The sequence below is a fragment of the Panthera uncia genome, chromosome D2, assembly GCF_023721935.1.
Source record: "Panthera uncia isolate 11264 chromosome D2, Puncia_PCG_1.0, whole genome shotgun sequence".
In the NCBI taxonomy this organism is placed as follows: Eukaryota; Metazoa; Chordata; class Mammalia; order Carnivora; family Felidae; genus Panthera; species Panthera uncia.
This window is the reverse complement of record NC_064818.1, coordinates 60,098,310-60,112,685: the sequence shown is the minus strand read 5'-3', so window position 1 is coordinate 60,112,685 and position 14,376 is coordinate 60,098,310. Positions and strand designations below refer to the sequence as shown.

Genomic DNA, 14,376 nt, shown 5'->3' with positions numbered 1-14,376 from the left:
TGATACAAACAGGTCTTCTTGTGTTGGATTCTAGGCGATCCTGGTATCCCAGGGGCTCCTGGCATTCCTGGTGGTCTCTCTCAAGGTAAGAACCAAAGGTCTTCTCCCCTTCCTCAAGCAAGGACGCTGATTCATTCACCTGTCCACCTCCCACACCCATGATTCGGTGTTGATCAGGTCGCGTCTCCATGTGCTAGGGCCTCTGCACTGCCTTTAAGGAGGTTACAAGTTGGTGGAGATGGGAGGGAAGGACAGTACAGTGAAGGTGGCTGGCGATGCCGAATGATGAACAGGACCGACCTGGGAGCTAGGGGCGTTTGGAGTTGAGGAGGCCTCTGGGGCTGAGTTGCTGAAGTGGGGTGCTGAAGGGAGGGTCCGGTCCAGCGAAATCCCAACTCTGTGCCCTTTCCAGACAGTGGCTGCTTATAGGCACTCCCCTCCTCCTTTCCTTCTCTTTGCCACCATCTATTTCTCCCTCCTCGTGCTGTGGAAGCTGTGTCTGGGCCCTTCTTTGATCCTAAGGTGGGCTTTTCCTGGCAGACTCGGAAGGCTTTCTCTCCTACAGGGGGATCGTCGTCGGGCACCATGTTCGTGCCGGGTCCGCCAGGCCCGCCAGGCCCGCCGGGGCCTCCAGGCTCTATCAGCAGCTCGGGCCGGGAGGTCCAGCAGTACATCGCTGAGTACATGCAGAGTGAGTCCCGGGATCTGAGTGAGTTTGTGTGGGTGCGTGTGCCGACGTGTCTGCTCGGCCGGGCATCTCCGGTGCTCTGTGGAGCCTGGCTATTTCGGGAAGCCTCCGGTCTCCTCCCCCCCAGGTGAATAGACATGACAGATCCCATTGCCCGTACCAGTGTGGCAAGGCGGGGGAGGCTCTGGGAGTGGGTGGGAGCCAGGAGGCTACCAAAGAGGTGTGCTTGTGTGTGCACACGCGTGTGTGCTTGCCTGTGTGCGTGCGCGTGTGTGTGCACGCACGGCGGGATACAGCAGCCTGTGGGCCAGGCCTAGGTCAGAAACCCACCCCGGGAGCCAGGACCACATGTCCGTGGACTCCCTCAACACCCACCTTCTCATGGCAGCCCACACAGGTGCGTCCTCACCCACACACTCATCCATAGGAACACAGCCACACACACACTTTCACACAAGTGTGCACCCCCCATCCCATACTCCCGCTGCACGTCTGGGTGTGATTTCTAAGAATGTGCGTACAGACTTTGTCAAATGGCGGCCGACTGGAGCCTCGTGGGTCCTCAGTCTTCAAGTAGCATCTGATCCAGCACAGGCCTTGGCCTCAACTTTTCTCTGTAACTAAGAGTCTAGGCTCCCTGCTGGCCCCACCTTGGGCCATGGATGGGGTGAGGTGCTTCCGGCCATCTCTGGGGGGGGAAGTCATGCCCTCTTGGGGACAGGCACGACTTTGCTTTCTTTGTTGGCAGGCGACAGCATTAGGTCTTACCTGTCTGGAGTTCAGGGTCCCCCAGGCCCACCTGGTCCCCCAGGACCTGTCACCACCATTGCCGGGGAGACTTTCGACTACTCGGAGCTGGCAAGCCGTGTCGGGAGCTACTTACAGAGTAAGCCCGTCCCCACCCCCACAAGGACCCCCTCCTCCCGTGGTCACTTTGCTCCAGAGCCTCCTTGCTTACTTTGCTGTTTGCTTCGCCCTTCGGGATGTGAAGCTCAGTTCGGAACTCGGGGCTCTCGGCCACTGGGATCCGGCTTCGAGAACAGAGGCCACCTGCACAGCCACGTGTATGTAGCAAGACTTCTTGCGGTTGACAGAAGTGTCCTGAGTATGTGAAGAGGGATCGAGACTGGCAGGATCTGGGAGGAGTGAGGCTAAAGCCTACTCTGGAAAACAAACGGCATTTCTTACTGAAAGAACACAAACACAGCCCCACTGTTGACTTTCGCGTGCATTCACAACAGCCTCCTAATGCCGCCGTTCGTTCATTTTCCCCAAATGGAACAGCTAGCTGGCCGGGTCTTCGGGGTTCTGGAGCAACGAGGGTGTTGCTTCGGTTTTGCTAGGAAGCAGGTAACCTGAGGTTTCCTTCCCGACAGCCTCGGGGGCCGGCATCAGCTCCTCGGCCTCCATCTCCTCTGCGGACATCCTGGCGGCCCTGCAGCGTGAGTGGCCGCCCCGGGCAGGAGGGCGGGAGCTCTGCAGGCCCAGCTCGCCCCCACCTGAGCTCCGAGAGAGCTGCGGGCGGGGTGCTGCTCCTCCTCGCTCCCAGCCTCTGAGCCTCCGTGGGTCGGCACTGACTGGGGAGGGGGCGGAAGTCTCAGGGTCCCCAGTGCCGGGTAACCACGCGGGTGCCTTGTTGGGGACCTGCAGGCTTGCCGCTTCCCGGGGGACTGAGAACCCACAGCTCGGGGCCAGCCTGTGGGTGTGCAGGAGCCCGGGGTGGGGCCCACGCCAGCGCAGCCTGTCCTTCCAGGGGAGGATGTGAGACAGTCCCTGCGGCAGTACCTGACGGATTGGTCCCTGCAGTCTCTGGACTACACCGAGCTGAGCACTCGTATCCTCAGCTACATGTCCAGTGAGTGCCCACCCTTCCAGCTTGTCCCCTGTGGCAGGCGGTCAGTGGGGTGGTCCAGGGAGGAGGTGGGCGCTGAGCTGTGTCCAGAGTCCAGAGACCAAGTCCAGAGGGCCTGGTCTGTGGGAAAGAGCAGGCCCCGAGCCTGGCCCGGGAAGCCAGGAGTGTCTGGGATGCCGTGCCACAGGCAGTTTGCACACACCCCACTTGTGCCCATGCAAACCTCCGACACACCCCTGCACGCTGACCTGCACTTGTCCCAGGACCTACAGCCCTAGCTCCTCAGTGTCGACGGCAACCGTAGTCTGAGTTCCTCTTTCGGCCTGTTTCTTCCTGCTGCCCCTCTTCCCCTGCTGGGATCCCACTTCTGTCCAAATCACTCCTGTGCCTGGCTTCCTCTCTGACAAGGCATTTCCCTCTGCTTTGCCCTGTCTGATCAGAATCCATCACAGCTTGGGCTTTTGTTCCTCAGGCTCTGGAATCAGCATTGGGCTTCCTGGCCCCCCGGGGCCTCCCGGCTTGCCAGGAACATCCTATGAGGAACTCCTCTCCTTGCTCCAAGGTAAGGCTGGACAGGGGCCACTGGTCCACGTGGCCTGGGGTAGAAGGCACAGGCCTTGGCCCAGGCCCCTCCACTGACTCCGTGCTCCTTTGCTGTCTCAGGGTCTGAATACAGAGGCATCGTTGGGCCCCCAGGTCCCCCTGGGCCTCCAGGGATCCCAGGCAATGCGTGGTCCAGCATCAGCGTGGAGGACCTCTCCTCTTACCTGCACAGTAAGGCTCAGGGAGGAGAGCAGGGGACCAGAGCCTGGCCTCCGGGGCCCCCATGGTTTAGCAAGGGCAGCCATGGAGAGTTAAATGCAGTCCTCCCGATGCACACACCGGGCTGAGCCTGGAGAGGAACATGCTTGCTTTTGAGGTGCTTTCAGCCGTGACAGGGGGACTGGTGGGAGAGACGGTGATCCCAAGTGCAGCCCTTAGAGAAGTTCACAAGCAGTGCATGATCGTGTGGCAGGAGGGCGCAGGGGAAGGGACAGGATTTGGACCGAGTGAGGGCAGGCAGAGCAGTGGCTCTGGAGTGATGGCAGGAGCTGGGCTCCCAGTATCCCCTCCTCCCCTACCCCCCTCCTTCCCAGGAACCGCACCCCTGAGCGCAGGCTGGGAATTCAGTGCACCAGCAGGGCAATCCCTGACCTCTCTCTGGCTTCCTCTCCAGCTGCCGGCCTGTCATCCATCCCTGGCCCTCCAGGCCCTCCTGGTCCCCCAGGCCCTCGAGGGCCCCCAGGTGTCTCCGGAGCCCTGGCGACTTATGCTGCCGAAAACAGCGACAGCTTCCGGAGCGAACTGATCAGCTACCTCACCAGTAGGTGCCCCTTTTCCAGACCTTGCTCCTCCCTGTGAGAGGGCAGCTGGTGCTTGGAAGGCACCGGGAGGCCAAATGTGTGAGCTCCAGCGAGGAGAGCCCAGCTTCTTCCCAGCCGGCACGCCTGCTCCCGTGCAAGTGCCTTGACATTTGCGTTCTGTTTTGGGGCCGTGAGACCCTGGGAGAGGCCTCAAGACTCCCTTTCTCTCACCCCCAAACCTGAGCTCCACCTAACGTGGCCTCCTCCCCACAGGCCCGGATGTACGCAGCTTCATCGTGGGCCCACCGGGCCCTCCAGGGCCACAAGGGCCACCGGGAGACAGCCGCCTGGTGTCCATGGACGGCTCCTACAGTCGGAGCAGCGGCTCCTCCTCTCACAGCTCGTCAGTCAGTCGGGGCACCTCCTACAGCTCTTCCATGGGCGTAGGAGGAGCCAGCGGAGGCTCCCTGGGCGAAGGGGGGGCCTTTGGTATGGACATGGGCCTGGGCCGAGGCTATGGGGCAGAAGGTGGCATGTATGGTGGTGAAGGTGGACCATTCGGGGCTGGCTTTGCCGGAAGTCTGGACTACAACGAGCTGGCTGTTCGGGTGTCTGAGAGCTTGCAGCGTAAGTCATGACCCTTAGCGCAGCCGGGAGGTTGGGTGGGAGCCCTTGTGCGGCTTGAATTTCAAGCTCCAGAAACTCCCCCTCTCATTTACGGAGCACCCAGGCTACGGGGACGGCACTTCGGGCATCAGATGGCGGTGGGGGGACGGAAGGCAGGTGGTCCAGGGCGAGTTCTCTCAGCCAGCTTAGTTCAGAAGCCCCAGTCAGAACGGGATCAGTGCGGCTGGGAACAGGGCGTGTTGGTCTTTGGACTTTTGCTACTCCTGCTACCTGGTCTTGTGAGAAGTTTTGATGATGATGATGGTTACTGGTGGGGGGGAGGGGAGGTTGGTTAAGAAGTCCTTTCTCCCGGTAGCTACCAGCACAGCTCTGCTGCCAGAAAGCCTCTGAGGAAAGGCCACAGCAGCAGAGGCCTGGGCCAGTCCGCAGGGAGGGACACAGGAAGCCAGCAGGGTTTCTCCCTTGCTGCTGCCTCATCTAGGTTAACGGCACGGGAGTTCAGCAACCCGAGGGCTCTTGTCCTGCAAAGAGGGGCCGAGAGACCCTGCTTCCTGTGCCCACAATCTGGTGCTTCACAGGTCAGGGTCTGCTGCAGGGGATGGCCTACACCATCCAGGGCCCACCAGGCCGGCCAGGGCCGCAGGGTCCCCCCGGCATCAGCAAGGTCTTCTCTGCCTACAGCAATGTGACCGAGGACCTCATGGACTTTTTCCGAAGTAAGGGCAGCCCATGATCGCTTTCCCAACACTTACCTTGCAGCCTGGTCTCAAGTGGGAGAAAGTCTCCTGAAAAACTTCAGTTATTAACACTTGAAAGGCTGACAGTCTGATAAATTCTGAACTCTGTTTTCTTCTTGTGGGTCCCAGCTGTACCTCTCCCTTCTGTGCTTCTCTGAACAAAGCCCTTTACCTCCCAAACTCCAGGGTGACCTTTTGTCTGAGACCACTCTTGTCTCCCTGCAGCTTATGGAACCATTCCAGGTCCCCCAGGGCAGAAAGGAGAGGTGGGCACCCCAGGACCCAAAGGTAAGTGGTGGCAGGGAGACAGCTACCGGGATCCCGTTGTGACTACCCCCTCTGGCTGGGAAGCCACCCCTTGACAATGCTATCCAGGGACCCGTGTGGCTCCTCCGGGTCCTGCGCTCCCACTTGACTGAGCACACCCCACTCTGTCCTCCCAGGTGAGAGGGGCCCTGCAGGACCACCAGGTCGGCCTGGGCCACCCGGCCCTCAAGGGCACAAGGGAGAGAAAGGAGACCCAGGTAAGCCGTGGCTGCCAGTTCAGGCAGGGCTGGGAGGCTGGCTGATGCTCAGAGAAGTAGGGGATTTGTTCCGGGGCAACCCTGAAAACTGAAGGCGAATGCCAATTACTGAAGGCAGATGCTGCCCCAACCACCGTTGGCATGGCAGTGCAATGAGCCGCTAGGGAGAAAGACTGCCCGTGTGTGGAGAACAAGAGGACCGCTCTGATGAAATAGGGTAAACCATGTCAAGAAACTGAGTCTTACAAGCGAGTTTATTTCACAAGCCCATTCTGCAGTTGTAACAGTCGCTATAATTGGCTGACCTAAAGGCCCACAGGCCACCGGAGGTTTAACTTCCTCCTCTAACTTCTAGGTGACCAAGTCTATGGCAGGCGGAGAAAGAGAAGCATCGCCATCAAGCCGTGAGCTCCCCTTGGCGAAACAGCCCCTGGCACCAGTTCATGCGATGGCTTATGATGCTCCTGTCAAACTCTCTCCAGAGGGCAGAAGCGGGAGGCTCACTTCCTACCGAGCCAGCACAGCCAAATAGAACCCCTGTTTTAGTCTGGAACAGTCTCTATATAGATCTACATCTCTCTATATAGATATAGTATCCAAAGGCCCCCAACCTGAACCCGCTCCGCTGGCGAGCGAGACTGGCTACTGGCTCAACCTGAGCTCCTTGGTTTCCTTAGCTCTTAGATCTAGCTGCAACCCAGGAAAGCCAGGTGCATACTTGCGGGCTCAGGAGTCCTTGAGCTTTGCCTGAGAATGACCAGAAAAGGGAGGACGGGAATGGGGAGTGTTCTGGTTCTGTCGCTGCAAGGCTGCACCGTCTGCTCCTTCCTCCGTTCATTTCGCATTCTCTAGTCATAGAAAAGACTTGGCTAAGAAGCAACTCTTGTAACTGAAAAAATTAAGAAACTCACTTCTGCTGAAGATGGTGACGGGGTTTCTAATAGTCCTTTCTGGCCACAGACCTCGTTCCCACTTGCTTAGATCGTCTGATTGATTGTAGCTGTGGTTTCCGCGGCACCATGCTGGCCTTTAGAGATGGGTTCTACTGAACTTGATCACAGTAAGGGGGAGGAGAAGGGCAACGGGGAAGGAGGGAAAATAGGAAACTCGATGCTAGGAAAGATGTCACTCTGTTCTGCACATGGGAAATGGCATGGGGCACTGGGCATGGTTGGTTTTTAAGCACTTTTCAGTACCTAAAATATGTATGTGGTCTGTTAGATGAAAAGCCATTTCAGATACAAAATTTCCAATTAAAGAGTTTTTCTAAATATTATGTTTACTGTGATCCATCTAATCAAAGTGAGAGAAAGCGACAGAATGAAAAAGAGAAGGGAAGAGGGAAGGTGGTGATACGGGGTTGGGGAGAGAGAGAGAGAGAGACAAAGCAGGGAAGGGAAATGGGGAGAGAAAAACTGGGGGCCAGGTGGGGAGAAAAAGAGGGAAATAGAGACAAGAAAGAACAGGAAAGAAAGAGAGGGAATAAAAATGAAAAAGGGAAAGAGGAAAGAGACAAAGCAAGAGAGAGAGGGAAGAGAGATAAAAAGAGGAAGAGAAAAGCAGATGTGAAGAGAGGGAGAGGGAGAAAGAGATGCAAGGAAATAGAATGAAAAAGTAGGGGAGAGAGATGAAAAGAGAAAAGGGGAGAGAAAGGTAAAAAAAAAAAAAAAAGTCTGTGTGAGCCCTATGCTAATAACACTACTATAAACACAAGAAAACAAAACTAGGTGTACTTGGAACACAGCCTCTGGCATTTTGTTTAATCATGAAGATTTTTATAGGCAGACCTCGATCTACAACTATTAATGTGGACAGGTTACAAAGCATCTAAAGGTTTTCCCTGAACATAAATTATTTGAAATGAACACCTATGCAACAGATGAGCGACAAGATTATCTGCAATTAATGCAATAATTCATCCCAGCACAAAGGAGTTATGATTGCAGAAGCCCGAAACTAACAGGAAAACTGCACAAATATCAAATGTCCCACAGAAATGCACAGTAAAATCACTCAACTTCAGAAGAGGCTACACTTGGCCAACTTGTGAAATGTTACAAGCCATGACTCTCAATTGCTAGATTAAAAATGGGATTAAAATAAATCTACTTCTCTACCTCCACCTTCTAAAAAAGTCTGGATAGTTTACTTTCTATGTGGTCTCTTCTGAGTACCTCACATACTGTCCTGGGAAGACGGACCCTTTATTAGTTCTGTATTGAACAACCAGCGGCAACACACAGTGAGGCCACATTCTACGTGGTCTGCCAGCCTCCTTTATCACAATCTGACAGCTACCTGCTAGGAATCATCATAGGAATTCCAAAAAATGAGTTCATAAGGCCCTCGGAATTTCAAACTTTTTGCTATGTAATGACAACTGTTTAATGAATGACCACATCACACCTTTTTAATAGCTTAAAGCTTAAAGGCTGAATCAACAGGCTCAAGTGTTACACCCCCTTTGATCGTTCTTACCTTTATTAATCAGATTTGATTAGAGTGTTTCCTTACTCGATTTACCTTTCCAAGCTATCCAGAATCTTCATAGAGTCCTATGCTCAAGCGAAACAGGATAAAGGTCCAAACCTGCTACTTTCTCTGGACAGAACCAGAAAGGGAAGGACAGATAACGAGATAAATCTTCGGCTGGATGGCAATGGATCTGAGCCTGTTTTCACTTAAAAAAAACAAACAACAACAACAAAAAAGAATGAGCTCAAAAATGTGTGATGCTCCTGGATTAGAAAATGACATGCTATGCCTCCCTCCAGCCAAGCTAAAAACCTCCCTTTCCAAGTTAGCAGTAAAAACTACATTCTTGTGTGTGGTGATGAGTCGGGTGGGAACACTAGCAAGTCTGGAAGGGTCCAGCTGCTTGGAGGACTGTGAGGGTTTAAGATGTAACTAGGACCAAAAAATGCTGCCAAACGCTTTCATGCAGGACAAGCCAGTATCAAAGATTCTTAATAAAAGACCACTTGCCAGAGTAGATTAAGAAATAACTTTATTTTTCAGTTGTCAATCCCATGATTGAAAAGACATGTTGCTCCCAAATAGACAAGAGGCATAATCAGAAACAAAATTCATTTTGAAAACAGCTTATGAGGTTATTACACTGTAAAAAATCAGCAAAGGATCACCAAAAGCTGCAGCCAACATTTAAAACTGGTGTAACATTCTACTCAAGCTTAGCAGAAATTTTAAAGCCATGTCAAAACCATGTCAGCCACAGACTAGCAACAATAGAGACATTAACTGTTGAGCCTTCAAGAAAAGCATTTAAAATATCCCATTTCCTATAAAAGATCGTCTCCTTGAAAAGAAGTGATGTATTTCATCAGGAGATTCTCAGAACTGGAGCTAAAGTAACTCCTCTTCCACGCCAGTTCTAAGCCCTCCTGTAATCAATATCTATAGCTAATCTCGGACAGAATTTGGCTTCTCAGAAGAGTCTTTGTCATTTAAGCACAGTGTGGAATGGGAGAAAGCGTGTAGTCACCAGGGAACTAACAGAGTACAAAAGACAGTCACTTCTGAACTTGCTGATGCTCAAGAAATCAGAGACCCTCCGTTACAGCGGGTCTCATATGCCTGAGAGCTTTGTGCTTGAGGAAACACTACTTAGAGGTAGCTCTGGTTCGGTTTATATTTAATTACAATTTGCCATGTCCTGTCACAGGAAAGTTCTAATATTTTCAACAAACTATAAGCACTCTCAATTTCCTCTTTACCCCCCGCTCCCCACAGACTGCCCACTGGAAAGGGTAAGAAAAGCTTAATTGTGACTCCATAAAGAATAGCAGCTAACTCAGCAGTTCACACTCAACTACAGACGGACAGGACTAGGAAAGGCAACCTGGTGCAACTGGCTCTGGAGCCAGGCCTGCAGAAGTGTGGCGTGCGGTGTGTTCAGAGCACGCAGGGAGAAGAGGGAGGCTGGCGTCGGGGCACACACAGACTCTTTGATGTGTTTCATAGCACATCCTGCCAGAGCAACAACACCACCAAAAACGGAATGGATCTGACTGTACCCTTTGACTTCAAAGAAGTCTGTGCCCATCCCCAGTTCTCTACCTACACTTCATGCAAGAACAAATGACCACTATTATCTATTTGAATATAGGGCTTAACAAGAAGTGAGCGGGGACGGGTAAAAACAGCATATTCTGTAACAAAATGCTTTTTGCAAAGATTTATGTAACTTAAGCGTTAAAATGAATTGTTCATCTCTACGTATGTATCATTTTGCAGTCCTGCACCCACATGAGTATGGTTATATATGAAAGAGAACTCCAGCAAGGACACTGAATCCAAAGGGCAGTTTTAAGGGTTTTACAAGATTTGCTAATAAATTTACCAGAGTGTCAACCATTCTACTCTGAGCCTCTTTTCTTTATTCAATACTCTCACGACAAGTTGAAAAGAATAAAAAGAATCAAATATTCAGACTAAATTGATTATGTGCCACAAGCTATTTAGCACACAGGATATCCTTTAAAAGATACTGAAAAAACGTCCACTACCTGAATTCTTTTTATAAAGCCAATAAACTGAAAATTTCAAAGGAGAGAGTAGTAAGAACCTTCCTCCTCTCTCCCTCTGCAAATAAATCATTAAATACATTGGGTAACATTATAATGTCATTTTTATCATAATAATATAAACAATTTCCATCATCATCCTGAATATTACTTTATAAAGATATATACTTTAAAAGGCTTTCAAAACATTTTTCAACCCAGCATTTGAGAATAAAGCATTAAAAGAGTTTTGTATACAGCAACACATTCAATGTGATAAGTGTATGAATTTACAACCATACATAATATATATATATATATGTATATATATATATGTATATATACTTATATAAAAAACAAACTTGGCCAGAAGTTAAGGCTACCTACAGAGTTGTCCAAGAAATTATGCTTGTCAAAACAATTACAAAATTAAAATCACACATGCATTTTTAAATCATCTAAACCACTGACAAAATAAGGTTCAGCATTCAAAGTTTTCAAATTAACTGCAAGAAAGTGCTACTACACATATTTACATTTTCTTAACATGAATCAGTGTTCCCACAAAATTACACTTGAATTTTTCACCAGCCTCAAACATAACGTAACTAAAAAATGAAACTTCCACAACTTGGTACCTGGTACTCTTCGGAGAGAACAGGCTGGAAGTGGCAAGCAGCAAGCATGATTTACAAATGTGCCGTCTCACCGACCCAAGTACATTTCATAATATTGCTTGACCTGACGCGGGCTTGGAATTCTAAGCCACAAGAGGGACCAAGAGTGAACATTTCATTAATAATTACACATATCAGCAACCAGATGGTAAAGGTGTCAGGCTTTTCCCATTCAAATCAAATAATTTAAACATGGAACTAAATAAAACCAAAATACAAATGACTTTCTCTCAACAACACAGTCATTTCTGACGTTGCCTAAGTATTTTATTTAAATGCTTTCTGAAAAAGTATTCTGAACAAATGCCTCTTTTAAGATTAATTTCAGAAAGTACATTTAACGCAGAGCCTGCAGAGTCTTCAACGGACAAAGTGTGCTAGGATGGAAGAGGTCCCTTGCCCAGCTCACAGACTCTTTTAGGAAATGAGCTGGAACGCTAAGTCCATGCTTTCAATTTGGTGAGTGTTACGTGCCGAATTTCAGTATCTAAAAGCTACTTTTTTTACATCTTTCCAACCTTGCAAAACATAGATTTTAGGATGGAAATTTCATCAAATGGTAACAGGAGCAAGACTTAAAATACAATAATGTTTAATGCTAAGGATGTTTGTCCCTGTTGAATCAAGAGAAAATCCTACTTTAGACTCCAATGAAATTTAGTGTTTTAGGCACTATTTTAATAAAACTAGCACCCTTAATTTTTAGCTCATGACTGAAAGTAAGTATTTTAGACAAACTATTGAAATAATGTTTCTTTTTAAAAAGTTTGTTGCTATTTAAAGATAAAATAGATTTATTTACTCAACCAATATGGTATTTTGAGCAACTCATAGCTTTTTCATGAGAGCAGATTCACCAAAATAAAATTATTCCAACTCTCTACAGCAGAGTTGCAACTACAGAATTTAGGCATCACTGAGAAGTTAGGTCAGGTAAAAAGATATTCACTAATACTCAGTGACCTAACAGCTTTAAAAAAAAAAAAAAACACCTCAAACATTTTATTTCTAAAGTATTTCACCTAACAGTGTCTAAAGAACACAATTTTTAAGATTAATATACAAAATCACCTTAGGGAATTACTGCAAGATGCCACTTCGCCAACATGGCCTAGCATCTGTCACGGTTCCTTTCCCTTCATCTTTGCTAAACAAACAAACAAACAAATAAACAAAAAACACCTAGAAGGTGAGGCAGGTGATTGTCTTCATAAGCTCTCTGATATAGATTGTGGCAGAAGATGAAGAGAACAGAATGACATATTTAAAAAGCCAAACCGAACCACAGACTGCTTCCTATTGTTACGACCCTGTGGAATGCAAGCTAGGGATAGGATAAAACTTGGAAATCCGGCTCTGTGCTGATGGGTTAAGGCATTCAGACTCCCCAGTCATTTTAAAGAACACCTCCTGTTCCTGCAGTTTCCTGGCAAACTCTTCTTCCAGTGTCTTAAAAAGGAAGGGAAAAAGAAATTATGTGCTGGTATTACAAATAGAATTTACTCTGACAGCCAAGAATAAAACTATTTGCTCAAAACACTCTCTCTGTATGCTATCTTAAGGAAGACCAGAGTGCTCAACATTTAGAATAGGCTATGAACAGCCCTAGACTCAAGCCTCTGGCTCACCCATGTGAATGTATATAACTTGGGTCAATTACTTACCTTCTCCCTATTACAGATGCATTTTATTCTTCTGTTGTAAAATAGGGACTATATCACTATATCACCTACCTCCATGGGTTGCTATGTGAGGATTAAATGTGAAACATACTAGGCACTCAAAAGCTGGCATCTATTATTAACTATTACCTGTCTCTCCCACATGGCACTTTCCGTTTTCTGTTTTTTATTTTGATTTTTGGTGTGCAGGTCTTTTCTTCCACACTAGACAATAAGCTATTTGAAGGTAAGCCCTAAAGCGGATTCATCTTTACACAATACAGAGCAAATGTAGTAAGTACTTGATAAATACTCTAGGTATCGATGACTTTGTGGACAAATGACTCAGGGATAAGTGCTGCTGTAGAGGCACAAAGTTTAGGAGAAAATGGAAAGAAACAGGAAGGTTTTTCAGAGGTGAAACAGGAGCTCAGCCTTGAAGGAAAGATAAAAATTTGATAGACAGGATGTGGAAGGCATGCCAGACAGAGGGGACTGAAACAACACACACAGACAGGAAACCACAGACTTGGTGTGAGTAATGGTGATTAGACTCATTACCAGAATATGAACAGGCAGAAAGTGGCCTGTGGAAGATGCAGTTAGAAAGTCTGACTGTGGCCGCGGCACCTGGATGATTCAGTTGGTAGAGCGTCTGACTTCGGCTCAGGTCATGAGCTCACAGTTCATGGATTTGGGCCCCGCATCTGGCTCTGTGCTGACAGCTCAGAGCCTGGAGCCTGCTTCAAATTCTGTGTCTCCCTCTCTCTCTCTCCCTCCCTCACTCACACTCTCTCTGTCTCTCTCTCTCAAAAATAAACATTAAAAAAAGAAAAAAAAATTGACTGTGGCCAATGTATGGCACTATGACAGCTTCAAAGTCAAAATGAAGCATTTCTATTTTATTCTGATGGAACTGTAGATTTATCAATACCACAATGCCAGTGTCAGAGACATTCTTGAATATACTCTGGTGATAGCGGGCAAGTAGGAAGAAACGAAAAGGAACTCGAGATCAGAAGGCCAATTTTAAGCAAGCAGAATGATAGCAATGGGAAAGAGAAATATTATAAAGAGAGAGTCAAAGTTATTTGTCATCTCATTGAAATGGGATGTGATGGAAATGAAAGATAATTCACATTGCTAGACTAGATGTAATTAAGAAGACGGGGTATCAGAAAGAACACTATTGGTGGGTGGGACTGAACGTGGGAAAAATGAGGTGGAGATGAAGGAGAAAGGCTGCTGAGTTCAGTTTGATCTTCTCTGAGTTCACAATCTTCAGTAAACACTCAACAGGTATGTATTAATCATTACAATTTTCCAGGAACTGTGCTAGAAGCAGGTATGTATCAGTGAACAAAGAGATAATGTCCCTGCTTTCAAGGAGCATACATTCTTGTGGGAGAAGACAAACAATAAACAAATGTGTCTGTCTGCTGGTGAAGAATGTTATGAAGGAAAACAAAGATGAGGGGACAGGGAATGTCTGAGGGGAGCATGGGGGCTATTTTATATATGGTCATCAGAAAAAGAAACCTTCGACGAGATATTGGAACAGAGGCCTGAATGATATAAGAAGGAATGGAACATCCAGGTGGAAAATGGGTGCTTAGGACATGAACCAATAATAAGACAATAAACAATAGCAATAGCAGGGACACTTGGGTGGCTCAGTCAGTCAGGCGTCCGACTCCTGATTTTGTCTCAGGTCTTGACCTCACAGTTCATGAGATTGAGCCCT

At 48.5% G+C, this 14,376-nt stretch overlaps 2 protein-coding genes across 5 annotated transcripts in view; one reads left to right on the top strand and one right to left on the bottom strand.

The window, feature by feature from the left end:
* Positions 1-7,057, top strand: part of COL17A1 (collagen type XVII alpha 1 chain) — a 46,062-nt gene extending 39,005 nt beyond the window's left edge. Inside the window, exons 44-56 of the mRNA XM_049645716.1 lie at positions 35-85; positions 566-691; positions 1,437-1,574; positions 2,065-2,130; positions 2,442-2,543; positions 3,013-3,102; positions 3,204-3,314; positions 3,757-3,903; positions 4,157-4,510; positions 5,089-5,226; positions 5,473-5,535; positions 5,691-5,771; positions 6,127-7,057. Coding sequence (XP_049501673.1) covers positions 35-85; positions 566-691; positions 1,437-1,574; positions 2,065-2,130; positions 2,442-2,543; positions 3,013-3,102; positions 3,204-3,314; positions 3,757-3,903; positions 4,157-4,510; positions 5,089-5,226; positions 5,473-5,535; positions 5,691-5,771; positions 6,127-6,179 — 1,520 coding nt within the window. The 3' untranslated portion in view covers positions 6,180-7,057. The remainder of the gene's footprint in view (positions 1-34; positions 86-565; positions 692-1,436; positions 1,575-2,064; positions 2,131-2,441; positions 2,544-3,012; positions 3,103-3,203; positions 3,315-3,756; positions 3,904-4,156; positions 4,511-5,088; positions 5,227-5,472; positions 5,536-5,690; positions 5,772-6,126) is intronic.
* A 2,990-nt stretch (positions 7,058-10,047) lies between these two features.
* SLK (STE20 like kinase) overlaps positions 10,048-14,376 on the bottom strand; it is a 54,994-nt gene continuing 50,665 nt past the window's right edge. For all 4 annotated transcript variants that reach the window (XM_049645693.1, XM_049645694.1, XM_049645696.1 and 1 more), the window contains one exon: positions 10,048-12,420. In XM_049645693.1, coding sequence (XP_049501650.1) covers positions 12,274-12,420 — 147 coding nt within the window. In that variant the 3' untranslated portion in view covers positions 10,048-12,273. The remainder of the gene's footprint in view (positions 12,421-14,376) is intronic.